Genomic DNA, 23,167 nt, shown 5'->3' with positions numbered 1-23,167 from the left:
GCCAAATAAAGCCCAAAGTGTGCCATGATGAGAGAATGGACTCCAAAAATAGTGGACAAGGGGTTGGGCCTTGTTTTCCAAGCAAGAACTTGTGGTGCTCTCAAGTGGGTGTGGGGGTACAAGGACATCCTCATGGGTTTCCAAGTGGATTGAATATGCTTGTAGACCATCTATAAGGGCTAAGATGATGACATAAGCTCTCCCTCTGTAGCGGGAGACGTCCTCTGGACCCTGGAACATCTGCCAAGTATATGGTGCAAATATGGAGCCGACTAGGCATAGTGAACCAGATGCATCATCCTCATCCAAAAGGTGGAACTCGAGCAATCAATGATCAATGCTGGGGATCCATGAAGTAATCTCTGCCATGGTGGAGGCCCATGGCTCTCAACGCTCACCCTACAAGCGCCAATGTGGCCCTTTGGAGAGCTAGGACCCCGTATTGGGAGACCAAGCCCCAAATGGAGACCCAACTGCAATCATGCATAAAATCCAATGCGTCCCCTTGCCCTCCAATACAACAAATCATTAGAATAATCAAGTAAAAAAGTTTACAAGTCATGGAACCAATGGGGCACTTCATGGTGGCATGCCCTTTCATAGTGGGCTTTGGCATGTACAAGTGTCTCCAAGGTCAATATGTGATCCAAATGGATCCTAGAAACCCTCTAAGTCTTCAAAAATCAAAACAATTGCAAAAGGATGAACTCTTAGAACAGGGGGAAAACACTATCGGCAAATAAAAACACAAGAAACAGTGGAAAAACAGGTTATCGGCGGTCAAAGGAGCAATGCACAGGAGCTGTCGGATTTGGCTGATCAACAGTCCAGATCCGATCGGCATATCGCAAATCAGCGGAGGCTATCAGAGGCTATCGGAGGCGGTCACATAAATGTTGCGATAGCGATTAGTGGGGTCAATGAGGACTTTCGATCAAGTGCGCAGATTGACGGCCCACGTTAACCCGCCATATCACATCGACAGATTACAACGGAAGCGCTTACAACGGTCCGGGGCTCATGCGACATGCGATTGCGACAAGTCGCATCGCAAAATCGCATCGGAGCCACATAGAGGAGTGGGGCTATATATATATATATATATATATATATATATATATATATATATATATGCGCGATGCGATAGTCGGACCTGATACAGCTATAAACGGTATTCCATAAAATTTAAGATTCGTCAAACGACAGATTTCTATGTATTTCGCGTATTTCGTTTATTAAACGAAATACGAAGGGAAGCGCCGAGGTGATGAAAACCAGACCCGAAAGGGTTTGTAAATGAAAAAAATATATTGTTTCAAGTTCGATATGGGTCGTTTTGTGGGATTTTGCAACGTTTTAATGTATTTTAAAATACAAGGGGAAACCATGGAACGAGCATTCACGACATGCGATAAACGATTAGAGGCGGACTCGATAGGAATATGGTTCAGATTTATGAATATGTGAAGTCCAATGAACAGTGTTTTGGCGGATTTTTTTCCGTGTTTGAATGTATTTCTCTGTGTAAACAGAGAATGGTTATTTCGGTTTGAATGTATTTCTCTGTGTAAATAGAGAATGGTTATTTCGGGGATTTCAAAGGCCAGATGGACCCTTTTGTTGCAGAACAGGTGGCCACCTCCCCTGAAAATGTTATGCTATGATTGCTAACACTCAGAAGGGGGATTTGAGAAGACAAAGGTCAGGGAGCCAGAGAGCCCGAGAAGAGGAAACAAATAGACAATGCATATTGGCTTTAAAGCCACAAACTGTCAGAAACAGAGACAAGCAGTGCTGAGACAGAGAGTAAACAAATATAGAGAGTCGGTGAGGAGAGTCTGTGTACTTAGAAAGACTTGGGGTATCCAAGTAAAGTCTTGTTGTTTTGTATGTGAGATTCAAATTGAGCTCACTTCTGTAAAACTCTGTTTTCAAAGACATAATAGAGAGGTCACCACTGAAGGCTGGACCAGGAGACGTAGCCCAGGGGTGTTGGGTGAACTCCATATTACACTTGCTGTGTTTATGTGTGTTGTCTATTATGCTTCTTTAACTACTTCATTGTCTATGTATTTCGCAATCTTATCGATCCATTGCACAAAGTAACATAGGCAAATCCATGCACATGAGTCTGTAATACCTTAATAATTGTTTAAGATCTCATTATCAGATCAAGTGGTATCAGAGCTTTAGGTTTGTTAAGGTTAGACAAGCTTGTGCTGGATTGTTGAATGCTAACTAGGTCAAAGCTCAAATTAGGAGAAGGAGAACTGGTTGAGGCTAACCCAGAAATTGGAAGAGTCTATCCTAGGAGGAAAATGACAGAAGAAATTCCCTTGGAATCAGACTCTTAGTTCATGGACAATTTCATGATCATGAGAGCCATGGTAGAAGAGATGTATCGAGAATTTAAGAAAGGCTGACGGGAAAGCCCTTCAACATCTCAAATAGTAAAAGGAGTAGAGGAACCTCTTCTAGTTGCCCATTCAGAAGGCAAAGGGAAAGGGGAAGAACCTCCTCCATCAACACCTCCTTCTAGCCCTGAAAATAAAAAGAAGAAGACTTCTGTGATTAAATTAGATGTAAAATTTGATTTGCCAATATATGATGGAGAATTAAATGCATAAAAGCTAGATAACTGGATTAGACAGATTGATGTATATTGCAGGGTGTAGAACATCGATTCAGAAAGGAGAAAGATTCAGCTGGCCAGCCTCCGCGTTGGAGGAATTGCCTTAGTATGGTGGGAAGGCAGGACACAAGTTGATTTGAAGAAGCATGGTAAAATTCTTTCTACCTGGAGTGAATTTGTTTTTGCCATTATAAAACAATTCTATCCACTAGCTTATATGCAGCAAGCGATGATGAGTTGGCAAACTCTTCGCCAATTAAAGGGGCAAAGTGTACAAAGCTATACCTAGGAATTTAGAAAAAGAGCTTTAATTCTAGGCATTTCTCTAGACTCACCTGAAACTTTGCCGAAGTATATAGGTGGTTTGCATAGCTATTTGAGGCACACCATTCTCATGTTTAACCCTACTAGCATAGATGAGATATCTGTTCAGGCTACACATCTAGAGGCTAGAGGCAAGAATGTGAACCTAGAGATTGGGGGATCATCAAAACCCACTGCAAGCAAAAACAAGGAAAAGAAGAAGCAGAAATGGAAAGAGAGGAAGGCAAACGCTGTACAGAAAGGCAAACCTTTATGCACTCACTGCAAGAAGGATGGACACGATGATGAACATTGCTGGTCTTTGCATTGGAGCTCAAACCCAAGAAGTTCGATGGCAAGAAGAAGAAGACTGTTGCTGCTATTTAGAAAGATTTGGGGTTAGATTCAGGGGATGAAACAACAATCACAACCACAGGTATAAAAGGTAAAAATTCTGAAGCATCTACTAGTGATTTTGCACAAACAATTGATAATGAAGAAAATGAGAGGAAAAGACATGAGCTTTTTCATATTAGAGTTATTTCCAAGCATCAAAAGATTGATACTTTATTTGATAGTGGTTCACAAGTAAACTTGATTTCTGAAGCAATTGTAAAGAAGTTGGGATTACTAACCACACCTCACAAGAAGCCATATCCATTAGGTTGGGTATGTGATAAAGCAAAGCTACAAGTGACTAGACAATGTAAACTTAGGTTTTCTTTTGGGTCAGCATTTGTAGATGAGGTTGAGTTAGATATCGTTCCTTGGATATATGTGGAATTGTTTTAGGAAGTCCTTACTTGTATGATAGAAAAGCCATTTTCTATAGAGCTGAAAATAAGTATCAACTCACCAAAGATGGAATAGAATATATTGTAAGAGCTCATAAACTCAAAAATAATTACACTCATAAACTCAGGGCAGATGAAAAGAATTGTAAATTCATGCAAGCATTTTTTACTAATGGTTGTAAAGGAAAAGAAACCTGATAAAACCAATGTATTTGAGGGCTGTGATGCTAAATAGAAAACTGATTTAGAAAAAGTTGTTTCAGAATATGATATCCTATTTTAAGAACCTAAAGGTCTGCCACCCAAAAGGGAAATTGTACATGATATTCATTTGTAGCAAGATGTTCCATTGCCTAACATCGAAATGTACAGGTTATTCGCTTTAGAGAATGTAGAGATCAAGAAGCAGGTACAGGAGCTGCTCGAAAAAGGGTTCATAAAACTCAGCACATCACCATGTGGATCTCCAACCGTGTTGGTGAGAAAGAAAGATGGTTCGTGGAGGATGTGCATTGACTACAGAGCACTGAATAAAATAATGATCAAGAATCGTTATCCCCTTCCTCGCATTGATGATCTATTGGATCAACTAAAAGAAGCAGTTTACTTTTCCAAGTTGGACTTGCGTAGTGGCTATCATCAGGTTAGAGTAGCAGAACAAGATGCATGGAACACTGCTTTCAAAACAAAGCAAGCGCTGTATGAATGGCTAGTTATGCCTTTTGGCTTAACTAATGCTCCTGCCACTTTCATGAGAGTTATGAATGATGTACTCAGGCCTTTTATTGATGATTTTGTAATTGTATATTTAAATGACATTTTTGTTTTCAGTAAAACATGGGAAGAACATTTGAAGCATGTAAAACAGACTCTAGATGTTTTGAAAAGAGAAAATCTCTATGTTAAACTATCAAAATGTGAATTTGGCAAAACATCTTTAAATTATTTGGGTCATATTGTAGGGGGTGGTGAATTGAAGATAGATCCCTCTAAGGTCGAAGTCATTGTGAACTGGCCTAAACCCAAATCTGCTACAGAAGTTAGAAGCTTCCTAGGAGCAACACAATATTGGAGGAATTTTATTGCTAACTTTTCCTTGATTGTAGCTCCCTAACATGCTTTAACAGGATTGAATAAGGTGTTTCAGTGGGGAGGCAAACAACAGAAAGCCTTCGACACCTTGAAAGAAAAAAATAGTACAACACCAGTACTAGCATTCCCAGATCTTCAAAGACCATTTGAGATTGAAATAGATGCCAGTGACTATGCCATGGGAGCAGTGTTGATGCAACATGATAAACCCATATGCTATCATTCTGAGACATTTAATTTTGTAGTAGTTAATTATCCCACATATGATAAAGTATTGTATGCATTAGTGCAGAGCGTGAAAAAGTGGAAACATTACCTTTTGGGCAAAGAAACAATTATACATATTGATCATCAACCACTTCAGTATTTGCACTCACAAACTAAATTGCAGCAATCAAGACACTATAGGTGGATGGGTTTTCTACAGCAGTTTCATCTTGTCATCCGATATAACAAAGGCATACATAATAAAGTTGCAGATATGTGGTCCAGACCAATCATAAATGCATCTACTATACTTAAGCATAACTCAGTATTGCATGAAAGCTACATTGAACAATATGCTCAAGATGTAGATTTTAAAGATGTATATGCAACTTTAAGTCATGGCAAACAAGTAGAAGAATTGGATTATTATGTTAAGGACCAACTCTTGTATCATTTGGGAAAGCTATGCATTCCACAAACTGAAAGAGTTAACATAATTCGGGAAGCACATACTTCTTTTATATCAAGTCATTTTGGTGTAAGTAAAACAGTTGCATAGCTGCAAAGATTCTGTTGTTGGCCTAGAATGCATGAAACAATTTTAGATATATTAAAGGGTGTACCATGTGCGCTAAAATCAAGCCCAGCAATAGAAAATTAGGCTTGTACACTCCACTTCCAGTTCCTTCTTATCCTTGGGAAAGTGTTTCCATGGACTTTGTTGGGGGATTGCCAAAATCTAGAAAGGGTCACAACTATTTATATGTTATTGTGGACAGGTTCAGCAAAATGTGTATTTTAATACCTTGTAACAAGCAAATTACAGTTGAAAAATAGCAAAGTTGGTCTTTCAGCATGTTCGGGTTCATTTTGGGTTACCCACTTCCATTGTATCTGATCGAGATTCCCGATTTGTTGGGAAGTTTTGGTCAAGTCTGTGGGAATTAATGGACACTAGACTGAAGAAGAGCACAACCTTTCAGCCACAAACAGATGACCAAACAGAGGTGGTTAACAGGACAGTGATCCAGTTGCTTAGTGGCTATTGCAGCAAACATCCCAAGCTTTGGGATGAACATTTGTGTTATGTGCAACATGCTTACAACCGTGCTAAACATTCTTCTACACAAAGATCTCCTTTTGAGACTTGTTTTGGTTTTACACCAAAGTCTCCCTTGGATTTTGTCTTTAGTAAAGACATAGCAGTTGATGGACATAGTGATGTGGACAAAGAAACCAAGTTCATTGAATAGATCCAAGAAATTCACCAGGCAATGCAGGAACAACTGGAACAGAACTAGGCCAAGTACTAGGCAAGGCATGATAAGCATCGAATTGAACATAGCTTCCAAGTTGGTGATCAAGTCCGACTGTACATCAGCAAAGACAGAATGCAAGGTGAGGGAAAGAAGCTAAAGCCAATAAGGTATGGGCCTTTCAGGATACTTGAGAAAATTGGTGAGAACGCTTTTCGCCTTGATTTGCCAGCTTACATGCACATCTATTTAGTGGTTAATGCAGAAAATTTGAGACTGTTTGAATCTTCTTTAATTGAAGATCTCGAAGAGCAAAGTCAGTTGCTTTATATTGATGATCTGTTGCCTGAATATCTCAATGAGTTGCAGTAAGACACAGTTCTGGATAGGAAGGTGAGAACTACGCGCAGAGGGGATATTGAGTACCTCAGAATTGGACTCAAAGGTTCAAAACCAAGCAGTGCACGATGGATGGAAATTGGACAAGTGAGGAAGCTGTATCCTCACTTGATCGATGCTTGAAAACCAACTTTTGGTGGTCCAAAAGCTTTTTTAGTGGGAAGGCGTGATCCAAATGGATCCTAGAAACCCTCTAAGTCTTCAAAAATCAAAACAATTGCAAAAGGATGAACTCTTAGAACAGGCGGAAAACACTATCGGCAGATGAAAACACAAGAAACAGTGGAAAAACAGGCTTATCGGCGGTCAAAGGAGCAAAGCATAGGAGCCATCGTATCTGGCTGATCAACGGTCCAGATCCGATCGACATATCGCAAATTGGTGGAGGCTATTGGAGGCGGTCACATAAATGTTGCGATAGCGATCAACGAGGTCAACGAGGACCGTCGATCAAGCGCGCAGATCGATGGCCCACATTAACCTGCCATATCTCATCGGCAGATTACAACGGAAGCACTTACAACGGTCCGGGGCTCATGCGACATGCGATTGCGACGAATCGCATTGGAGCCACACAGAGGAGTGGGGCTATATACATATATATATGCGCGATGCGATAGTCGGACTTGATAGAGCTATAAATGATATTCCATAAAATTTGAGATCCGTCAAATGACAGATTTCTATGTATTTCGCGTATTTTGTTTATTAAACGAAATACGAAGGGAAGCGCCGATGCGATGAAAACCGGACCCGAAAGGGTTTGTGAATGAAAATATATATTGTTTCAAGTCTGATATGGGCCGTTTTGCGGGATTTTGCAATGTTTTAATGTATTTTAAAAATACAAAGGGAAATCATGGAATGAGCATTCGCGACATGCGATAAGCGATTAGAGGCGGACCCGATAGGAATATAGTTCAGATTTATGAATATATGAAGTCCGATGAACAATGTTTTGGCGGATTTTTTTTCGTGTTTGAATGTATTTCTCTGTGTAAATAGAGAATGGCTATTTCAGGGATTTCAAAGGCCATATGGACTCTTTCGTTGCAGAACAGGTGGCCACCTCCCCTGAAGACGTTATGCTATGATTGCTAACGCTCAGAAGGGGGATTCGAGCAGACAGAGACCAGGGGAGCCAGAGAGCCCGAGAAGAAGAAATGAACAGATAGCGCAGATTGGCTTTAAAGCCACAGACTGCCAGAAACAGAGACAAGCAGTGCTAAGACAGAGAGCAAACAAAGACAGAGAGTCAGTGAGGAGAGTCTGTGTACTCAGAAAGACTTGGGGGATCCAAGTAAAGCCTTGTTGTTTTGTATCTGTTGTGTGAGACTCAAATTGAGCTCACTTCTGTAAAACTCTGTTTTCAAAGACATAATAGAGAGGTCACCACTGAAGGCTGGACCAGGAGACGTAGCCCAGGAGTGTTGGGTGAACTCCATATTAAACTTGCTGTGTTTATGTGTGTTGTCTATTATGTTTCTTTAACTGCTTCATTGTCTATGTATTTCACATCTTATCGATCCATTGCACAAAGTAACATAGGCAAATCCATGCACACGAGTCTGTAATACCTTAATAATTGTTTAAGATCTCATTTTCAGATCAATATGGGGTTAATCAAGGACCCTATTAGGTGGTTTCAACCTCTAAATGGGGTGACATGTCCATGGTACATCCCTCAAATGATAGGTGGTAAATAATAGAGTAATGGAGCGCAGTGGGGATCAGGGGAATAATCCAGACCAAATATCATGGTACAAGGGTAGCTATAATAAGGGAAGTCCACACTTCGGTATATGAGTGTAGGAGGGAACAAATTGTTGTACATGAGTTACCCTGACCTTTGTTTTTCCACCCTTCCTCATATGCCTTTTTCCTTTAATTGATTTTTCTTCATAACTGTTCGGGGCTCCAAGGGATGAGAGCATGTTGTGTAATATATAGTAGTGGATACCCCCTTTAAGGTGGGGCAGTTCATTGCACACTAGGGGTTGGGACAATCATGGGTTCCTTAATGATGGAGGGGGCTCATTTAGGGCCCATAGGAACTAGGGTGATGGCCATGGATAAGGGGTAGAGCTCATGTTTGGCTTTTGCCCGCATGCTAAATTTGTATGTCTTGACCATATTTTCCATTTTATGGTACATTTCCTATTGAGAGTGGCCAAATTATGCTTTTTCTTTTCTTTTTAGCTGCATCAACCTCTGGGCATTGTTCTAAGCCCGACCCAAGGTGTGGACAAGGGGAGGAGGACTCTATCCCTATGTGGACCTGGATGGGAAAATAGATGAATGGGGCTAAAATGAGTGGAAGGGGGGTGATGTAGATGGTATTGAGAAGTGGGACCACGCAACCAAAATTGGGATTTCCCATGTAGTGGCAACCCTAAAGCTAATGGCCAATAAAGGAGATCTCACGGGACTAGGGTACAAGGTTAACTATGAAATCGGGCAATGGAGACAAGAGTGCAAACCTAACCCACTCTTTTTGTCGAATCCCCCTACCAATCCATGCCCAAAAGTGCCCATGACAAGCAAGGAAATTACTCGACTATACCAATGAAAAGCTATACCTTTGGGGTCGGGAGGCCCACCTTCAAACATACAATAATAACAAGTGGGCGAGGGACCACATGGTTGGCTCAGGTGGCGGAGACAGTGGCAGATCGAGCTATCTGGTTGTTGCAAGGGGCTGTTGGCTGTCGACTGAGGACCATCTAGGAGAAAGTTTTTCTCCTATATACGCTACTCACAGGTGGTGGGTAACAGATCTAAGATTGCATATATCCTTTAATTAAAGCATTTTGTCAAGTGTGTCCTCATGGTATGTAAAAACTTGAGCTCATATGGTGAATGGCTCCTCTATCATGAATAAAGTGGCTCACATTATAAAAGTTCCCTCACATGTATGGCAAAGGTCTCATATCATGAAATAGAAGTGGTGCTCCCTAGCCAACATCAAAATAAAAGAAACCATGAGACGTATGACTGCTAGGCTAGGCTAACCACGAACAACTTCATCCATTAATTATACACCATAGGGCCAAGGAGCATTGCATAACTCAATCAAAGTATCAAGACCATAAACTTCTAACCCCAAAATCTACATCAACAAAAACCTGCGACCATGAAGAGAGAATCGGGGACCACCACATAAGCTAATTCTCATCCCACACTACTAGCATAGAACCCTTTGGGACTAGAAACACCTTCATGCAACACCATGACGAGGTAACAAGTCCCATAATCGAAAAAAATACCAAGAGGGTGGCTCATAAATCATCAAACAAGTTAATCATTTATGAGCAAAGAATGGTGGATTGTGTATCCCCAGTCTATCAACAACCTTGTATGTTATCTTGAAAATCTTGCCATTTAATGAATATTGTAAAATTAATCCTCGTGCCATATGAGGGGGCAACAGGGCCATGACAAACCATAAGGATCTAGACTCTAGAGAGACTACCTAGATGAAAAAATAATTTACATAGATCTATTAGCATGGTCTAGTACAATACACAAAGATATAATGGTTACCCTTTTGGTAGATCATGGTACATAATACAAATCATCATGATGGCACAACTGCTCATGGAACATTAGGCTTTGACTTCATCTCAAAATATTCACAAGATTGGCTTAGACACTAGAAAAAATTTCGTGAAGAAAATGAAGTACTCTGAAGTGAAATTGAGGTGTAATACTAATTTGGATTTGCTCACTCTATAATTTGTCATCTATTTCGATGCTTGTAGAGTGGAAAATTTGAAGGAATTAAATTACAGGAGTTGTTTTATTGGTGAGAACCAGTTTGGAGAATTGGGGCCTGAAACCTTTTAGGTCTTGTTTGAAAATTGAGGCCTTAAACAATGTTTGTTTGGGGGTAAAAGTTTTCCACTTAAGCATTGGACCCCAACATGCTGTTCTACGCTCAAAGACCTCTATAGCGGTGCAAGAATCATGTCAATCATGTTTCAGATGTGAAAGTTATGCCTCCTAGAAGTTTATCTATTGTGATTTACCACCATAATTCAAGAGGATGCTGTGTCAGCCTTTGTTACTCATGGAAAAGGGGCTAGCCATGTGGGTGTTGAGAAATCAATAGGGGCAACAGTTAGGGTGATTTCTCTTTACTTGATAATTGCTTGTGAAGTTATGTTGGCTTCTTATTACTTTATTATGTTCTTTTCATCAAACAATTACCAAAACCATAAACAATGAATATCACAAATAGACAATGAACACAAGATGTAGGCTCCAAGCTAGGGCAAAACCCCTCCAAGGGGAAAACCCAGAAAATTCTTCTCTTCTTATAGAATCAAATCAAATGAGAAATCCAAGGCCCAACCAACTGTTGAGAAATCTAGGGCATCATTAGTTAGGAGATTTCTCTTCTTGATAATTGCTTGTGATATACTTTTACTTCTTGGATTATGATCTTTTTTTTTATGTTATTATTGTGTTCTTCTCATCAAGACATTTACCAAATAAACAATAGAAGACAAGTGACACAGTATGTAGACTTGTCAGCCAGGGCCAAAACCTCTCAATCTTTGAGGGGAAAACCCAATCATAAATTCTTTTTATATATCTTCAATTGACAAATACCAAGATTATGACAAAGACCATTGACACTAGAGTCCTCCCAAGACCAAGACACTAGTCTCCTTGATGTTCTTCCTCTTCCCTTTCTCGGCTTCCTTCTAGAGTCTCGAGCTGCTCTTCTCGACTTTCTGGAGAATCTCAGTGTCTTCTCTTCCACACTGCTCTTCTCAGCTTTCCTAGAGAATCTCAGTCTCTTAGGTTAAACCTATTCCAAAACCCTAGAACACTCTTCGCTCCTTGATTATTCTCTTCAAGAGAGAGAGACCTATAGCACTTCTACTCGGCTTCCTCTTGCGAGATCCTTTACCCAAACAAGGTCACCTTAGTGCAGCAACAAGTTCTTCGACCTTCTCTATATGCCCTCGGATCTGCTACCTTCGCACGTGGGAGAGTATATAAGCCCAAATCAGACTTCCCAGAAGTATCCCTTTCTTCGCTCTCCTTTTATCCTTCGCTTCTCTTTTCTAGTCCTTCTTCACACTTATGATTGTAGGTTCTTCTTCACCGAATTGCTTGTCACTAAATGAAGCCGAGTGCTTCTATATATACAAGTTACCTCATGTCCTTTAGGCTGAGACGATTACTTGAGGGAGAGCCGACATGATCTTCTAGGTTTCTTCATTCGTTGTAGGCGAACTTGAAGAGGGCTAGTGACAAGGTCTTGGAGGATGACTTTACATAGATAAGTGAGACTCTTTACAATGTGTAACATGACTTCATTACATGACAATTTCTGCTGCATGATTATATTGTGGAAACACCTTTTTACCTGCTGTAAGATAGATCATTCCACCGTAATTTTGTATTTTCAATTCAAAGTTTTGATATTAATATTTAAAGACGTATTTGAATTTTAGGACTAGTCTTTGATCTAGCTTATTCGAGACTTTTTGCTTTATTAACCAAGTGATTTGTTCCAAAGGTGCATTTTTCTCTCAATGCCAAAGTGTCCTATTTTGATAGATGAGGTTTTTTACATTTTACACCTATTGGTGGGTAATATCCATGACTTTTCTTGACCACTTTTACACTGTATTTTCTTTAATGAGCTTGGGTTAAAATATTTTCAGAACATGAATCGAAGGAGCTATAAAGGCAGCCTGAAAGTCACATGTGAATCAACTCTTAACATGGGTATGCATTCTAAGCCCAAGTTGGCAGTACACGGAAGCTTTTCATAGTTTTAAATATGCCTGGCTTATGAATTCTTTGTGAAATCTTGTAGAAGAAGACGAGTGACCATTATGTGAAGCTCCTCGTTTAGATGTATACTATTACTGCTGTCTTTAGTCCTTCCTAATGCTTCGTCAGTTTATAGATTGTCCTGACATTTATTGACTTTGCATGTAAGCCTGTCGAACAAGTTTAATATTGAAGCAGGACATTTTTGTTTTATCTAACACAATAATTTCTTTCCCCTGTAGCAGTTTCAACAGAATGGATGCAAAAGACCTTTTCACTTCCTCCATTTAAAAGGTGATGCCTGATATGATAACTGTTATTATCATGTTTTCACTGTTGCGTGCCATGTCCAAAAGATAGAACGATCATTTTGCAATTTGCAATAATGTTAGAATAAAGTAGATAAAGTCTGAGTGCATATCCATTTTTACTTTTTACGGTGTCTTCTGATGAATATTAGATTTTTCTTTTAATACAGTTTTTAGCCACAAGACAGTACTAGATGATTTTATGTCTGTGTTCCAGGGGTTGCCATATAATAACTCGGTATATATATGAAGCGGTTCCAGAAATAAGTCAATTTGAAGTGGGTCTCGCAAACTTGTTCAGTAAGAATGGATTCAAAATCAGTGCCCTTAACTCACAACTAAGAAAGTAGAACCTCACTTACGTAAATTGCCTGGATGGAACTATATTCACTCGTCACATCATGATCAGTTATATTCTATTGTACTTTCATTTGCTTCTAAGATAACATGTTGGAAGTTAAAGACTAATAATGTTAGAATGTTCTTCAGTTCTGTGTCACAGTTGTATGATACACTAAAAAAATGATTTATTCTTCTAGTAGATATGCCATTACATACCTTGGTAATGTTGTAGGGTGTCTGAATTGACATTATTCCCTACAAAATTCACATCTTTTTTCTGTTCCCATTTCCAGTTCTACATACTTCAGCCAGCTTGACTATAAATGAGAATGCAAGTAGTGATGTTCCACTTGACATGGAAGATGCCTTGAACAGGATTGTTCCAGAGGTATGTTTTGCTTTTATCCCTGATCTAAATAGTAGCTGTTTCATTTGTCTACTATTGATGCTCCTTTCACTCTGTTCATGAGCATTCAATTATCGTTCTGCAACAGGTGTGCTTCAGTTAACCCTGACTCTCCTTGAGCTGTACATTGAGATCCTGTAAAATAGGTTTGTGTAGAACAGCAAAGATAGTTTTAAGCAATATATGATTATAATTGTTAATATGTTGGCTTTGCATAAAACATTGTTGTATTTTTCCTATAGGGATGTAACTCCTGTACCCAAATATCCCTCTTATAAATGGACCTTTAATCAGATATGCTATGACAAGTTAAAGATATAATTAGTTGAAGAGGAAACTGCCAAGAATTCTCTGAGTTGCCTAGTATCAAGTTACTCCAGTTGAAATCACACCAAAATATGAACCGACATTGATGTATTGATGGTGTGGTACAACTTTTCAATAAATAAGAAAGGTAATGGGTGTCCCAGGACCCAAGCTGTTAAAGATTGTCAATGTGGCAGCGATTAGTCTCTTCCTAGAGAACCTTTCTTTGAAAGAGGAAGACTGTGATATATGAGCATGAACATTTGTTTTCCTTGCAAAATGATTTATTTATTATATTTAATCACCACAAAGGTGATGCACAGAGTAAAAACACACAACAACTAGAGCATTCCATGATCAGGTCCCCTTTTTCAGAACTGTGCTCTCTCTAAAAACTAGACAAAATTGAGGATTCAACACTGTATATGATTGGCCACCCTTACCACAACTGATAACTACATAACCTTTTGACATATCCCAAGAGTCCTTCTGGTCTGTAAATACTACAATAAGATTTTGAGTCTTGACTCTCAACTATAAAAGCCATACAGACAGGTAATCGAAAGGCAGACCAATATCATTTAAAAAAGACTGTCTAATCTGCTCGATATTCAGGCCATCAATCCCTTGATAAATCGCCTTTCTCTCTGAACGGGTGTTTATGATTGTTGCTGCAAAATCTAGCAGGCCTAGTGCAAAGCCCCACCGGGTAGAACCAAACCTTAGGGTAACAATGTTGGAATTGTAACTAGGTTTGGTCTTCATAAATATGAAATGTACTTTTGATTCTTGTATATTGTAAAAAGAAAGAAAATTTATTATTGTTATTTTTGTAGCATGGGTTTCATGCTCAAGGTCTTTTATTTAGAGGTCAAGCACCCATTGAGTGCTTCTAGGGTTTGTCCTAGGGTCAAGAAGTCAAAAGAGTCATTGTCATATGAAGAAGACCCCATCAGGCACATTGTAACTTGTAAAAAGAATTATTTTTGTATTTAAAAGTGTCAAAATACCCTCCAAGACCAAGTCGGTCTGGTAGCTAAGAAGTCGGCCTCATTAGGGCATGTCGTCCTCCTTGGAAGCCTATATATAGGAGGGAACTCGACCTCCTATGGACACTCACTCATCTTCTCATCATCTAAGCGAAGGAGAAGCAGAAGAAGGCTAGTGAAGAAGGAAGAAGGCTAGCGAAGAAGGAAGAAGGACGAAGGATGAAAGTTTGGGTTATTTCTCTCTCTCTCTCTCACACGTGCGAAGAAGGAAGGCTAGGGTTTTGATGCTGCAAGATCGAAGTTGAGGAAATTGCAGAAAGAAGGTCGAAGGAAGGTCTATTAGGTCACCTACAAGCCCTAGAAGGAGGAACCCAAGCGAAGGTCAAAGGAAGCCTTGGAAGCCTTGAAATTGCTCACACGTGTGGAAGCAGTAACTATTGCAGGGGCTGAAAATTTCAGACCTGTAGTGGAGGCCGAAATTCTGTAGCTAGGGGTCGAAGTTGTGCAACTGGAAGAGATTTGACTAGGTTTGACTTGGACAAAGGAAGCACATCATCAAGAAGGTCTGACTTGGTCTTGGAAGGGTATTGGTCTTGGTCTAGAGGTCTTAGAATTCGTCATTTGAAGAATCTATAAGAAAAGAAGAGTTTGCAGGTTTTCCTTTTAAGTGGAGAGGTTTTTGCCCTGGCTTGCAACCTACATCCTGTGTTCTTGTGTATTGTTGATCTTCTTGTTTTGGTAGTTGTTTGATGATAAGAACAACACAATAATAAGAGAAGTTAATAATCAAGAAAAATAAAAATATATCACATGCAATTATCAAGTTTAAGAGAAATCATCCTAATTGCAGCCCTATAGATTTCTCAACAAACAAGAGATTGGTTGGCACTATCACCTTAGCAACCTTTCTTCTGCTATTTAGTGATATTCAACCACAACAAAGGCTTCCTTAAATTCTCACCTAAAGGATATTTAATGAGAATGCTCAAGGTGATTGAATGGGGTCAAAAGTTTGGGACGTAGTATCGGCGGAGCCTAGAAGGCCTAAGTAATCTTTGCTAATGAGTGAGGTAGAGCTCATGCTAGGCTTTTCCCACGTGCTAATATATGTCCCTGGCCATCTTTGCATTTTGATTTTCTTTCTTTTGTTTTGCTATGGCCATGATATGCTCTTTATGTTTCTTTTGGCTGCATCAACCTTCTAGGGCAAAGTCGTCAGGCCCTACTCAGGTATGTGGACATATGGGTGCCAAATCCCAAAGAACCAATGGTCATATGAACCGGAAGAATGGAGGTGGAAAATGGGGCTTGTAATGTGTGATGGAACGTGTCAAGTATGATATAGGGAAAGATGGTACTATGCTATCTCAATTTGGGCGTCCCACGTAGTGCCCCTCCTATACCCATTGGGCCATTAGGGGAGGTCCCACTGGACTAGGATCGAAGATTAACCCCCCATTTAAGGTGAGAGAACAAGATCACGGTCAAAACCCATCATTCTTCCAGATCACCCCATAATCCATACCAAATGCCCAAAGACAAACAAGCATAAGCACCCAATTGCAAAATGACCAAAATACCTTTTGAGTGGAGGCCCACCTTCGTCCATGTGTTCATGCCGAATGGGTGAGAAGCATATGGCTGATGCAAGTGAAAGAGATATGGCATATTATCAACTAGTGGTGGTTGTCAGGGGTTGTTGGTTGCATGGCTGACCGACTGGCTGTCAAGAATAGGATAAAGGTTTTCTGATATAGGGTTACTCGTTTTGGTGTGTAGTGGGCTTGTAATGTAAGATAGAAGGTGTTAAGTATGATATATGGGAAGATGGAACTACACTATCTCAATCAGGGCTTCCCAAGTAGTGCCCCTTCTATATCCATAGGGCCTTAAGGGAGGTTCCCTTGGACCAAGATCAAAGATTACCCCTTGAAGTAAGGTGAGAGAACAAGATCATGGTCAAAGTCTATCAGTCTTCCAGATCACCCCATAATCCATACTAAATGCCCAAAACAAACGAGTATAAGCACCTGATTGCAAAACGATCAAAGTACCTTTTGAGTGGAGGTCCACCTTCGTCCATGTGCTCATGGCAGATGGGTGAGATGCAAGTGGCTGATGCAAGTAGCAGAGATATAAGCCATATCATTAGCTAATGGTGGTTGTCAGGGACTACTGGCTATCTGGTTGACTGACAGACTGTCAAATGTAGGAAAAAAGTTTTCTCCTATGGGGTTACCCATTTTGTTGGCTAACAAGGCTAATCCTTAGTCCTAAACCAATGTAAGCCAGATTGAATTAAGCACCTTAGGCTTACCAAAGTTCATCCAACTTCACAAATTGGCGTAGTTTGGCCACTGAAGCTTGAAGGACACAATCAAATGACATTATTAGTAGTTGGTAGGAAACCTCTTTGAATTTCTCCTTCGCTGCTTTCCTTTGAGAGGATTGGAAAATTGCTAGCTATCGATCAAACCCTCAAAGTAAAATCGTGACTTGACGTATCTCCTCATTCCATCACTCTATCAACTCTTTTTTTCCTTGGGGCTTAGGAAATTACTAGATGTGAAGAATGGCTTGAATATAAGTTGGGTGTCGAAGATGAGAAACATTTATTAGGTTTTGGGTCCTACATATCCTTGTTTTTGCTACACTCCACAAGAATGAGAAGTTATTGTGTTGGTGATTAGAAAGAGTGTTCTTCCCCAACACTTTTACATATTATCCATCCTCATAGTAAAAAAGAAAATGTTATGCTTAGAAAGCATGGTTCTAACTTCTGTCTAACCATTTCAAGACATGGTCATTATCAACTCTAAAGTTTAACCATGTGAACTGTATTTCTTGGGAATCATATCTCTAATATTTGTTGGAGTCATACAAGCCAAGTCTAGACATGAGGCCATTCTAGGCTATGCATTCTCTTTGTGGCATGCAAATAAGGCTTGTGCCCAATTTTTCATCTTGGGACTACATTGTTGAAATCTCCACAGAGTCAGTCTACCTTAAAGAGGTATTCAACAAGACAATCCCATAACTTAACTCTAGATAATATATGACGGTGAACCTTGTGACTTTAACTTCTTACAGGAAAATGTATTTAAATCAATTATTGAATGAACTCTTCTAACCATGGTCTTCTTGACCGAGTCAGCGATACCCTACATATTCCATGATATGTATTTCATTGCAAAGTTTCAACAATAGTCTCCATCTCATTGTTTTTACCACTGAGAACATGATAAGGATTTGAGGGCACAAAATGTTTCTTTTCCAATGCAAAGGTAACCCAAACCAATGTTGCAAACATCGGCATCGGGATAAAATCGGTAAGGGTTTGAAAAACCAAAAAATCGTAAAAATCGGGAAAATATCGGTAAAAATCGTCCAACATTGGCAAAATTAAGATACCATAAAAATATCTTTAAAAATCAACAAATATTGGCTAGGTCAAAAAATCGTGATTTCGAGATAAAATCAGGATATTATTGAGATGTTCGCAACACTAACCCAAACATCAATGCATTGGTTATTTTTTCGGGTGCTTTCATTCATCATTTGTGTTAGTAGAGGGTTGTCCATTTGGCCTTGGAAGAGGAGACCAAGTCCCTATGGCCATAGCCCCCATGGGGTGGAGCAGTGTGAGAGGAGCTAATGGGGTCCTTCACTTTGCTAGCGTTAAGAGTGCTAGCGTAGATCTAGTTGTGTCCTTCATTAGAACCTTGGGTGCGGCTTTGGTCTTGTTACCCTTCTTTGTCACTTGAATCAGTTCACAACCATTAGCAAAAGTTGATTCCTTTGGCTTTGCGAAATTGGTTTTGTCGTTGGAGGGTTATTTGAGGAATCAACTTTGGAAAGAAAGGGACAATCCCTAATCCTATGTTTAGGGATTTGGCATTGGAAGCAAGGATTTGAGAGGTTAATGTACCTAATAGGTTGTGTAATGACCTTATTGCCAATTTGGATGAACCCTTTGTCTTTTAGGTCTAAGGATGTATTAAACCAAAGGGAATTTGAGGGTGCTTGCTAAAAAGGCATTGGGGCTGATGTCAAATAAACTGCTTAAGAGGGGTCCAAATCAATGTTGCATAAAACAGGAATGTTTTTTGGAAGCAAAGCATTAGAAGCGCCATTTTCCAAAAATCTAAGAAGCGAAGTGTCTTGGAAGTGTCTACTATATATATATACTTTATATTTTTTGCATTTATATTTAATAAAAATATTCAAAATACCAAATTAGTTGTAGAAGCTATGAAAACATGCGTATTTGTACATAAATCAAGATAGATATGGTATCCATTATACATCAATGATTAATTATTTGAGCATTAACCATCTAGATTCTAGCAATTACATACATACATCAAATTTTTAAGCATATCATAGATAATAGAAGGTAGAAAGTACCAAAATTTTAAGCATATAATAGAAAGTAGACATTTAGAAGATAAAATCATAAAACATTTAAATAACTTATTTAGCAAGTGAGCAACTGTCAAAATGAGTCATGTCTAAAATTCAAATAATAATGTTTACAAAATAGGCCACCTGGCCACCACCAAGTACACACTGAACTAGGAAGAGTAATACAGAAAATCTCGAATTCCCAAGTCTAACACCCTAGAGTCTAGACTCTAAAGTCTAATCTATGACAAAAGTAGTCAATTGTGAATATATCTACTAATCTCTCCTCCTTCCACCACGTGTTGAAGAAAGTGTAACTAGGTTCGGTCTTCTTAAATGTTTGATTTTTGTAAATTATAACAATGAGTTTCTTGCTCATTGCATAGGTGTTAAGTTTAGGTATGTTCTATGCTTAGAGCAATTTATTTCAATTTTCATAGTTAGCTCAATATCTTTTCTAGATTAGCAATCACATCAGCATTAAAGTAAACTGCAGATAGAACATAAACATAAATCGCAGAAGACAAGCCAAGACAAGAGGACACAAGATGTGGCGCTAGCTAGGGACAAACCCCAATGTGGAGAAACCCTTGATCAATTCTTCTTATACGTTCTTCAATAGTTCAGTAGAGAAAGAGAGAGATAGTACATTTACCACTGAAGTCAACACTTTGACTTATCTAGATGAGAGCATAGATCATCTCTAAGAAGATGATACATGAGATCAGTTGAAGACATGCTGCTTCAACTGATTCTCCAAGGTGACTCCTTCACCTATCATCGTGTTGCATCTCGTCATCATGCTGCGCCTCACCGTGTTGCACCACGCTGCACCCATCATCACAACGTTGCATCTCATCATGCTTCATCAATCATCACAGTACCCATCATTGTATTACATTATGTGCCATTGCTACACCATGTTGTCATACTGACCTGTGTTTGCTGCACCTAGCTAACTTGTTGTCCCTTGCTTGCTTGTTGTCCCGAGCATGCTTGTTGTCCCTAGCATGCTTGCTGTCCCTTGCATGCTAGCTATACTTGCTGCACTAAGTATCATGCTGTTGTCCCAATGTGTTATACTAGCAACACTATGAACTTGCTATATCATACTGTTATACCTCACCATTGTGCTGCCCCTCATTATGCTATGATACACTTCATTGCTGTACCCATCATGCTGCAGCATTCATCAACATGCTGCTGCAATATATTTGCTGCTTGCAACATCATGCTGCTTCAATGTATCATCACTATTTTCTCCATCCAAGTGACTGTACTATTATCAACACAGTCCTAACATATGTTGCCTTGCTGGACAGACTTCAACGTATACCCTTTAGCACTCTTCTCCATGTCATACAAGCCGCTTTCAGACCTTCCTTCCTCCATGGTTGTGACTGGGGCATGCTTGAATAGTCTTCCTTTATATCACCTGGAGGACTGCGGTTAGGGCAACATAGAGCTTCTCCATAGGGCTGCGTATAGGGTAGCGTAGGGCTCTCCATAGGGCTGCGTATAGGGCAGCGTAGGGCTCTCCATAGAGCTGTGTATAGGGCAGTGTAGGGCTTTTCGTAGAGCTGTGTATATGGCAACGTAGGGCTCTCCATAGAACTGCGTATAGGGCAGCGTAGGGCTCTCCATAGGGCTGCGTATAGGGCAGCGTAGGGCTCTCCATAGAGCTGTGTATAGGGCAGCATAGGGCTTTCCATAGAGCTGTGTATAGGTAGGCTTCCTTCAGTGCATTAAAATCTCCTCCATGATAGCGTTAGGATTTAGGGCATCCTCTAGGGTAGTGTATCCTCTTTAGATCTCTCCTCCCACCAAAACCCCAAGACAAGTGGAGAGGAAGAGATCACCAAGAGGATGTGTGTCCAAATGATTTTCAAGGCACCTCTATTTATACTAAAACATGGAGCACAAGTGGGGTTTATTTGGTTGCTGGCCGACCTTGACGAATTGTCCCATAACACAAATAAATTCATATCTCCATGAATACTTATTGGAATCAGATGATCTTTAGATCAATCCTACACCTCTCAATGAGAGGGATCCAAGAAAATATCAGCTGCCATTAATAAGATGACCCACATAGAGTTTGGCCCTAGTTGCCAATTTTAACACTTCCTTCCAACTAGGGAGAACTCCATCCGCTGATCCATATGTCCGACTGTACTATCTTTGCCATCAGTGCCCTGCACTACTCTGCTATGCTAAACCATGAAGAAGAATTGATCGAGAATGTCTCATACCATTCTCTACTGACCCGAAGTCAATTTCATCCGAAGAGAGTGTGTCATATCGCTCTTACTGGCCCGAAGTCAGTTTTATTTATCCTAGATCAATATCACAAGAGAGTATCTCAAACCACTCATACTGATCCCAGATCAATGGAGGTCATCCTAGCATAGGGAGCACGGTAGATACAACGATGCGTCCATCGATAATACTACTATGGTTCCTAACCCCATTTCCCTGCTCATTGATCATTGATAAGATGAGAGGTACTTCCCATGGGTCCCAGACTGCATGGGTAGGATGCCTCGATAGGAGAATTAATCATCCTGTCCCACAGGAGAACAAATCATCCTGTCCAACAGCCGCCATAGGAAAACTAATCATCTTGGCCCATAGGAGAACTAATCATCCTGTCCCAAAGTCGCCACGGGGTATCACAGGGGAAGGTTGAACCTTTCACCCTGTACATAGCGCACCACCAGGAGAGGTTGAGTCGCCCTGTGGTCGTATGTCGCTCCAGTAAGTACCCCAAGCCCCCCAGAGCTCCCAGAGCTCAATGCATGCAACATGCAGGACCCTTATAAGAAGGTCTCTCAATGACTCCAAGTCGTTCGGGAAAGTCACAGATTTGACCTTTCCCCAGGTTTTGACAAAATGTTTGCGACCTATACATCAGTCTCAATGCGATGGAGCCTCCTCGCTCATCGACTTACCATATCCCAGATAAGGTAGTATCTGATGTCTATTTGCTGGAGCAATCATCGAATATGGGATTCCTCAAAGATCGAATCCCCCCTGGTTGTCACAAAGGATCACGGTGGTATTCATCATCTGTACAAACAACTCACTGAAGAGCTTCCACAACTAGGCAGCTTCATACGAGATCATACTTGTAGCTATGTATTCGGTCTTGGTGGTGCTTATAGCAACCGACTTCTACTTCCTGCTCATCCATGATATCGAAGCGGAACCCAAAGAGAACCAGCACTAAGAAGTGCTCTAATGATCCTCCACACTGCCTGCCCAGTCAGCATTCGAATAATCATGCAGCTTCATATTTCCGACAATGTATCTCAATCCATGAGAGATTGTGCCCCTAAGATATCTCAAAAGATTCTTGGCACCAATCCAGTGAGGCTCAACAAAATATGAGCTCACCATTCTAACTGCAAAACATATGTCCGGACGGAAGTTCACCAAGAACATCAATGCAAATGAGTTTATGAAACTCGGAGGCTTTTCCCAAATCTAGTCCAGCATAATCACCATATAACTTCTGAAAGTTAAGATCCTCGAGGTAGTCACAGGTTTGCAGTTTACCATTCCACATCCAGAATCCAACTCCCTCTTACTGCTGCAAGTGAGAGGGTTTGCATTTGTCTGAAATAGGTTGTCCTTAGGAGGTGCCGGTATGAGAGGTCTATCATCCACAACCTTCAAACAACGGTTTGGATCAACTTCACTCTTAGTGAATCTCAGCTTCATCTAACAGCTATCAATCCTCTCATATCAAACCCGAGGTGATCTGCTTCAAGCCATAAAGTGCTTTCTTCCACCTGCACACATGAGATTCCCAATCATGAATCTCAAACCCCTCAGGTTGTTCCAAACTTGACATGAGGGGAATGGTCCCCTTGTAAGATTTTCCCTTCAGTACATCTCAGACATGTACCTTCATGCTCCTTTTGGATTCAGGCA

General features: G+C 40.2%; 1 protein-coding gene across 2 annotated transcripts in view; it reads left to right on the top strand.

Moving 5' to 3' along the window:
- The window catches only part of LOC149238518 (uncharacterized), a 186,713-nt gene that overhangs the window by 38,492 nt on the left and 125,054 nt on the right, over nucleotides 1-23,167 (top strand). Inside the window, exons 2-5 of one of the 2 annotated variants that reach the window (XM_089373061.1) lie at nucleotides 12,365-12,428; nucleotides 12,719-12,770; nucleotides 13,002-13,084; nucleotides 13,420-13,514. In XM_089373061.1, coding sequence (XP_089229187.1) covers nucleotides 12,365-12,428; nucleotides 12,719-12,770; nucleotides 13,002-13,084; nucleotides 13,420-13,514 — 294 coding nt within the window. The remainder of the gene's footprint in view (nucleotides 1-12,364; nucleotides 12,429-12,718; nucleotides 12,771-13,001; nucleotides 13,085-13,419; nucleotides 13,515-23,167) is intronic. The other variant, XM_089373062.1, reaches the window with a different exon arrangement.

Source organism: Pinus tabuliformis, chromosome 8, assembly GCF_031772625.1.
Source record: "Pinus tabuliformis cultivar Carrire ecotype Pingquan chromosome 8, CPIR1, whole genome shotgun sequence".
NCBI lineage: Eukaryota > Viridiplantae > Streptophyta > Pinopsida > Pinales > Pinaceae > Pinus > Pinus tabuliformis.
The sequence above is the reverse complement of the archived record's forward strand: the minus strand, read 5'-3'. Positions and strand labels throughout refer to the sequence as shown.